At 38.3% G+C, this 7,661-nt stretch overlaps 2 protein-coding genes across 2 annotated transcripts; one reads left to right on the top strand and one right to left on the bottom strand.

Annotated features, from left to right (window-relative positions):
- Positions 1 to 4,464: 4,464 nt before the first annotated feature.
- On the top strand, positions 4,465 to 4,846 carry BDR25DRAFT_361549 (uncharacterized protein; the record flags this gene model as incomplete). Its single annotated transcript, XM_033696436.1, has 4 exons — positions 4,465 to 4,517; positions 4,552 to 4,608; positions 4,642 to 4,682; positions 4,734 to 4,846. The coding sequence occupies 4 exons, from the start codon at positions 4,465 to 4,467 to the stop codon at positions 4,844 to 4,846; spliced, it is 264 nt and encodes an 87-aa protein (XP_033541329.1).
- A 333-nt stretch (positions 4,847 to 5,179) lies between these two features.
- Positions 5,180 to 7,479, bottom strand: BDR25DRAFT_96601 (HET-domain-containing protein). The gene has a single exon (XM_033699313.1). The coding sequence runs from the start codon at positions 7,350 to 7,352 to the stop codon at positions 5,409 to 5,411; it is 1,944 nt and encodes a 647-aa protein (XP_033541328.1). The 5' UTR covers positions 7,353 to 7,479; the 3' UTR covers positions 5,180 to 5,408.
- Between the last annotated feature and the right edge of the window lie 182 nt (positions 7,480 to 7,661).

The raw sequence follows: 7,661 nt of genomic DNA, 5'->3' as shown, positions 1-7,661 counted from the left end.
TAATAAGTCTATTCTAATATATGTAACTAGTACACATTTTAAAGGAGCGCAGGAGTTAGACCTAAGTTTAATAGTAGTATAAGCTTAAAGGCCTTATACTGTATAGTACGCGCCTGCATATTACCTTAACAACTTGCACAGTTTACCTTCTACTTAACGCTATCCTTAAATTAATTAATGCCTTTAATAAAAGCAGTGTTGCATTTACTACATTTACATAAAAATGTAAAAGTATAAGACTAGGTGTTAAGTAGTTAACAAAAAAAAAGCACTATTTAGTTAACAAGATTAAGTAAAGCGTGTTTAGTAAAAATAAGTAGTGTGTGTTTAACAAAAGCAAGTAACACTATTTTAATAGAAATTATTTTAAACTATAACTATAACTATAAAGATATTTGCTGCGTTTGTAATATTAGTAAGTAGGTAATATTTTCTCTTTATATTAGCTAAGGGATCTAGAGCAGTAGGGGTTGCTAGGCATTTTCTAGTAGGCTAGGGTTTAGTAGTACAAGAAGCACAACGCACCTTTTATTAAAAGAACTACTAATTAGTTATAAGATTAAGTAGACAGTAACAGTTAGCGCATTAAAGTAGGTTATTTAGGTTAAAGAATAGTTACAGCATAATGCTTAGCAAAGTAGTATTAGACAAGTAATAGACATATAATAACAATATTTAACTGCAGCAGGATAAACACGTGCAGCACGCAACCTACCACAGCCTGCAACTAAGCGTGGCTGATGCAAATCCCTAACACACTAATGTAGCTAGAGAGGTAGAATAGACGCAACTAACTATAATTTAAACATGTTTTATATAACACATGCTAGAGCAAACTACGTGCAAATTAACATAAAGGTGCACTTATATTAAGTATACATTTTTTTTTAAAAAAAAATATAAGAAATATATAAAGTAACAGAGAAATAGTGTTACTAGGGTTTATCTAAAGAAATTATAACTAACTAGCGCGTCTAAAAGAGGAGATTCTGCTAAACTTTTCGTTCTGCAAACCCGAATATAATAAGCAGAGCAAGCTCTGCTAATAAAAGATATTATAAATAGCTGCAGCATGTTATAAAAAGAGTTTTAAGTTTTATTTAAAAGCTTAAAAAGTAAGCTGTATTTAACATTCTTTAGAAGATTTAATCTAGTGTTGTTGTTAAAGCATTATGTAGATAGGTAGAGTGTGGTAGGGGCTTAGCAAAAGTGGCTAGCTAACCTGTGTAGCCAGCCAACCTGTTAGGTACGTTATATAAAAATAAAAGTATCTACTATATATAAAGTTTATTTTACTTAGAAAAGATTTATTAACATATTAAAATAGTTTACTAAAAAGGTAAAGTTAACTTTTTTTAATAGTAGTATTTTAAATATATAAGTTATCTTTACTAGTTTATTATATAAGTATTTTATAATAAAGTAAGAGAAAGGTTTACTAGTTACTTATTTATATAGCTGTTGTCTAGAGGGGGGAGAGAGAAGGTGCTAGTTGCATTTGTACAGTAGTTGTCTAGTGGGGGAGAGGGTAGGTGGTGCTAGTTAACTATACAGTGGCTCTTAAAGAGCAGGCTGTTGTGCGGAGTAGCAGGTTAGCTCTAGGGCGTGCGACAGCTACTAGTTGCAGTAGATGCCTCCTCTGCGTGGCTACACACACAGTAGATAGGCGCTGCAGCTAGTTAGCTAGCTCTTATACTAGCAGTTAACTCTAGGGCATATAACAGCTACTAGTTGCAGTAGATGCCTCCTCTGCGTGGCTACGCACGTAGTAGATAGGTGCTACAGCTAGTTAGCTAGCTTTTATACTAGCAGTTAACTCTAAGGCGTACAACAGCTACTAGTTGCAGTAGATGCCTCCTCTGCGTGGCTGCGCACATGGTAGGTAGGTGCTGCAGCTAGTTAACTAGTTTTTATACTAGTAGTTAAAGCTACTTTACTAATTTATTATCTTAAAGAGATGTTTTCTCTATGTAACTACACACATAGTAAAAGTCTACTTGTTAATAGACTAATTAGTGTTAATTAGCTTACTACTTTAAATAGCTACACATCTAGTAGTAGGTCTTTTCTCTGCGTGGCTACGCACGCAGTAGGTAGATAGGTAGCTGTACGCTAAGCGTATAGCCTATAATAAAGTAAGTAGGTAAAGATTTTTTTATAATTAACTAACGTACTTCATAGGCGAGTTGCTCACACACCTGAGTTGCTTACTTTTGCTAAGACCCCACTAAACTACCCTTCCTACACTAATGCATTCCCCACAACACTACTTAGACGCGCTAAAAAAATGTTAGATACAGCTTACACTCTAAGCTTTTAAATAAGACATAAAACTTTTAAAGAAATGTGCTATAGCTATATACAAGGTCTTATAAAAAATAATAAATAACTATAGCACTAGACAACCTTTATAAGCTAATTCTACAGCTAAATTACAAAGGCTAGGTAATAAAAAGAAGTAGGTAATTATTAAGACTATACTTAAGCTATATGCGCAAGGAATTTCCCCTTAGATAGCATTTATAGCTAATATAGCTAATTCTTTGCACGCTAAGTATAATCTAGGCTATGTTTGCATAAACTAGCCTAGTATGTTTATAAAGCGTTATTTAGAGCTTAAAGTAACATTTAAGCGTAAGTATAACTATAAGAGAGCCTTTTATAAGAGTCCTAGAGTAATTTAGAGCAGGTTTAGCCTTATAGAGAATATTAAAGCTAAGTATAGCATCTAGGATAATAACATATATAACTTTAGTAAGACAGAGTTTATAATTAGCTAGATATTTTTTAACTATACTTACACTTAAAACTTTACTTTAAGCTCTAAATAATGCTTTACAAACGTACTAGGCTAGTTTATGCAAACATAGCCTAGATTACGCTTAGCGCGCAAAGAATTAGCTATATTAGCTATAAATGCTATCTAAGGGGAAATTCCTTATGTATATAGCTTAAGTATAGTCTTAATAATCACCTGCTCTTTTTTATTACCTAGCCTTTATAATTTAGCTGTAGAATTAGCTTGTAAAAGTTATCTAGCGCTATAGTTATTTATTATTTTTTATAAAACTTTACACATAGCTATAGCACATTTCTTTAAAAGTTTTATGTCTTATTTAAAAGCTTAGAGTGTAAGCTGTATCTAACATTCTTTTAGCGCGTCTAAGTAGTGTTGTAGGGAATGCATTAGTGTAGGAAGGGTAGTTTAGTAAGGTCTTAGCAAAAGTAAGCAACTCAGGTGTGTGAGCAACTTGCCTATAAAGTACGTTACTACTCTCTCTTTTTATATAAAGAAAGAGGGTTGTTAAGTACATTTAGCTCTTAGCGTAGTAGCTAGATAGCTAACGTTTTAGGCAACTTAATTTAGCTATACGCGTGTATAGACGTAGTTATGCTTATGTATAGATAATTTTTAAGTATTTTATATATAAAATTATTTTTAAAGCACTAATTTATTAGTACTTAAAAAAACTAGAACTTTTAAAAGTAGGCTTTAACAAAATAGTAAAAAAAAAAAGTTATAATTTTAAGTTACTTTTATAATAGTAAGCTTTTTAATTATAAACTATTTACTTTACTTAGCTTTTATAAGCTTATTAAGCTTAACTTAATAAAATAAAAATACTTTATATTAGTAACTATAGTACTAGTAATAATATTTTAAATTACTTAGTTATACTTTTTTAAATATAGTTTTTTTACTAAAGTTTTTTAAAGTTTAGTTACTAGTAATAAGTACTACTTAGGTGTAACTTATATAGTCTCTACTGTAGGTCTGCCTAGAGCTAGTCTAAGTTACTATAAAATCTTACTTATTTAATTACAGAATTAAGAACAACCTATAGAAAAAAAAAAAGAGCTGTGTTATAGTTAACTTAGACATGCCTTAGACTCTCTCTAGAGAGCTCTTATCCTAGCCTTAGGCACATAATGTCCTGTTACGTGCTCTAGCACATATATATATATCCTCTTACAAACCCCTGAGTCTCCTTAAGGATTTGTCTATTAATACTATCCTGTACCCCCTTCTGCGCTTCATGCTTCCTGCTTCACAGTGCTCTCACATAAGGCAACTTAAAGGCGCTATAAATAGTGCTATAAAGTAGGATATAACTTACACATGTGTAAGTAAGTAATAGAAATAGCCTTTAAATAATATTCTATGCTGTACTATACTATACAAGGCTAAAGTAGGTTTTTATAGGCTATAATTAAGGGAGTTTTAGTAGGGGCTTAGCACAAGTGACTGACTCGCTTGTGTGACTAACTCCTATGTAAGGTACGTTATACTATTTTAGTAGGGGAGAAAATCCTGTGGGAAGCGCTAAGAAATGCACTGATTTTTACATATAACTAATAATATTACTTAGTAGAGTAGGATTCTTGGTACGTAGGGACGAATGTTACTCGTTCACAACACGTCTAATTTAGGAATGAATACAAACTAGAAATCAAGTTAATTTAATGTCTCTATCACACCTCCTACTTCGACTATCCATTACGGAGGAACTGGATTTGTACCCCTATCTTACATTCCCCACCCACGATGAGAATTTGTTCTTTGACCATCGCATTTCTTACATACCCACCCTCACGGCTCAATTTTTTGTGTCATAACAACCCTCCCTCTGATTGTTGCAGTACTATTTATCCTTCTACGGCAATGCTTTACCGGTTTTATCGTCTTTTAGGTAATTAATTCAGAATTGTTTCGAATGACATGATCGTCACAGATAATGGCCTTGCTGCTTCGTTTTTGCTGGGTGCGCTAAAGTTCATGGTATTGTTTTCTCTTCAAACAATGTCGAAGGAATATGCTCAAGATATTGCGGGCGGGGATAAGTAGGTCTGAGTGTGCCCGATGTTGACCGATTCAAAACACTAAATATCTTTGCCTGAATTTTGGGGGTTTACGACTTTGTTGAGGTTTCTGAAGAGAATCTCCAGGATTAGTCGTTTTTATATACTATCCACATTTATTGTGAAGGCGGAGAATCATTGACAAAGCGCGTGACATCCCGAGGTATAGCGGACATCGACAGGAACATGGCAGACAAAGACACTATGAATGGAATTTTAATGCCGTTACATCGGAGGTCTATAGCGTTGAACGGTGCGGAATTGAACACCTGGCTTTATAGCACCTTTCCAGTTATTACAGCAAGAGGCTATAGAGACTAGCATATTACAGAGAGTAGACCTTGTAACTTGTGATACCTGGTACATTGTCGCTTCGCCGCGTCTCTCATTCACTTTCTTTCTGTGGTTGTATTCCTGCCAGATTTTTGTCCCTCAATGACCTCAATCTATCAACATACCAAAGGCTTGTACGCTGAGAGGCAACTTTGATTCGCAGCTGTGGTCACATATGCGTAATGCGACATTATTCGAAATTCACTTCCTCTGCTTCAGTAAATTACAACATCTACCAAGTCCTCTTTCTTAAATGCTTCACCCCTCATCACACCGTGCAGATACGCTTCCCCAATCATCTTATACCCTACTTCCGTTGACTGCCCTTTACATCCACCCCCGGAAGGTCTCAAGAGGAACGGCGTTGCCGCGCCAGCAATAATCCAACATTCATCTCCAACCTTAGTTAGAAGATGCCCGAGGCCAATGCGACCAGCCATTGTGCTAAAGAAGACGCGGCCCTCGGCATGTATTTCCAGGTCGAATAGGAATCTTGTGGCATTACCGGCCATGTCGCTAGTGTGGCTGGGTTGTGTCAGAGTGTTTTTGGACTCGGAGGCCGATGCCACGCGCCTTTCAAAAGCAGCGACATTTGCGTGAAATTGCTCGGAGTTGTTTTCTGCAGACTCCCTGTTGATTAAGCCTGCTGTGAGAGTGTACAGGAAGTCTGATCGATTTCGATTATCCTGAAGATGGGCGAAAGAAGCTGGCGTAAGGCGCTGTGAGGTGCGGGACATGTATTTTTGCCAAGCTCGGTACTTCCACATGTTCCAAAGAGATGTTAGCTGGTCCTGGACCGGTGGCGGTGAACCATCAGGTACAAGTGAGGAATACAAAGCACCTCCGAAACCCTCTGGGATGAGATTCACCCAGTCGATGACATCGATGTAGTGTCCTTTTAGGTTCAAGCTACCACTGGACTGAAAACTGAAGGTAGGCACAGAATCCATAGATGCGGAATAATAGTGATCCCCGCTAAGCCCCAGACATGATTTAGCAAAGGTAAGATTCCAGCGGGGGAACCAAGTTGGATACTTGTCATTGAATGTCTCCTGGGTGTGGTTCACGTAGCAAAGAACATCCAGATTGCCCATGTGATGGATGAGCTTCTGAGCAACTTCCATATATACCTCTTCAGCTGCCTTGGCGTAGTTCGGCTGCACGATGGTGGGCTTGGTATAGTTCGCTTTGTAATCCAGATATGGATCAGCATCTCCAGGTTTAGTCTGGAAAGCAGATGGATGCCCTAGAAAGGCATATACGTAGTCTCTCTCATCCGTACATTGCACCCCTCTCGCTCCTGCAAGGACTGATAGGAAATCACTGGGATGCTCCAAATATTCTGGGTGCATACGAACTGACTGCCAGTATTCGGCAGCAAGCTCCTGGTGACTCACGTCGATGCAAAAGAAGGTACAGAGGAGTCGGCCCTGAGTCACGAGCCAGCGAACGAAAATAATATAGTCCCAGAAGCCGAGCTCTACGGATCCACAAACTAGAAGGGAATCACCCGCTAGTCCGATCTCCTGAATGACCCATCCACGGTGGAACCATGGGCGGAGCCGGATAAATGAAGAAAGGTGTTTCCATTTGGTGATGTCGTACCGTCCAAGGTCATCTAGGGTAACCACCGGCATCGATTTTATGACGTCAAAACGTTCGATGTCTTCAAAGATTCTCTGTGCAGTTTTTGAAATGGTCTCGAACACTCCTGAAGCCGGGACCTGGACGAAAACACCATCCTCTTCGTACTGAGTATCGTCCAACCCAAGCCAAATAACAACACGAGTAGCCTGGAAATAAATAAGCCCCATCATTCTAACCTGGTTTCCACGCTCACTATCGTCCTCTTGGTTGATGCAGAGAGCATCAACCCATAACCATCTCGTTTCAGCACGATGTCGGAGTTGTCGAAGGGCCGTTTCTAGATTCGCACGGATTGGCAAGTATCCACGGCAACAGTCGATCACAGCAGTGTTTACTGGCGTTCCCCATACATAAGAGAGTGCTTCAAAGGAGGGTGCTTCCTCGAGCGGGACAGAGAGGAGCCGGCAAGACAGCTTTGGTTCATCGTAGGATCCGGGGAGTAAAACAAGAAGTCGGATACAGTCATCTCGCGGGAGTGGCTGATACTGGTAAATAGGGTGCGACGCAGACATACGTCAGGATAATCCACCTACACTGTTAGGGAGGGTAGTGGGAGGATAAGGAATAAGCTTAGGAATAATCCGTACTAAAGAGACATTGGCACTGAAATGTGCCTTTTTTCAAGGTGCAGGCAGTCGCCAATGGTGGACAGCATGCGAGCAGGGGTTGGCCACAGCCGCCAACTTTGTCTCAAGCATCCCGCGCCGACTACGGATCGCAGTCCGCAATAATCACCATATTCCTCAGATACAAACACTAATTAATGGTTGAGTTCAAGATACGGGCCAAATATATTCGCGCTTTATTCTTGCAGTTAAAGG

Source organism: Lindgomyces ingoldianus (genome assembly GCF_010093535.1).
Source record: "Lindgomyces ingoldianus strain ATCC 200398 unplaced genomic scaffold BDR25scaffold_45, whole genome shotgun sequence".
NCBI classification, from domain to species: Eukaryota; Fungi; Ascomycota; class Dothideomycetes; order Pleosporales; family Lindgomycetaceae; genus Lindgomyces; species Lindgomyces ingoldianus.
The sequence above is the reverse complement of the archived record's forward strand: the minus strand, read 5'-3'. Positions and strand labels throughout refer to the sequence as shown.

Excerpts from the sequence above, each read along its gene's own strand:
- BDR25DRAFT_96601 (XM_033699313.1), bottom strand. The coding sequence starts at position 7,352 with ATGTCTGCGTCGCACCCTATTTACCAGTATCAGCCACTCCCGCGAGAT.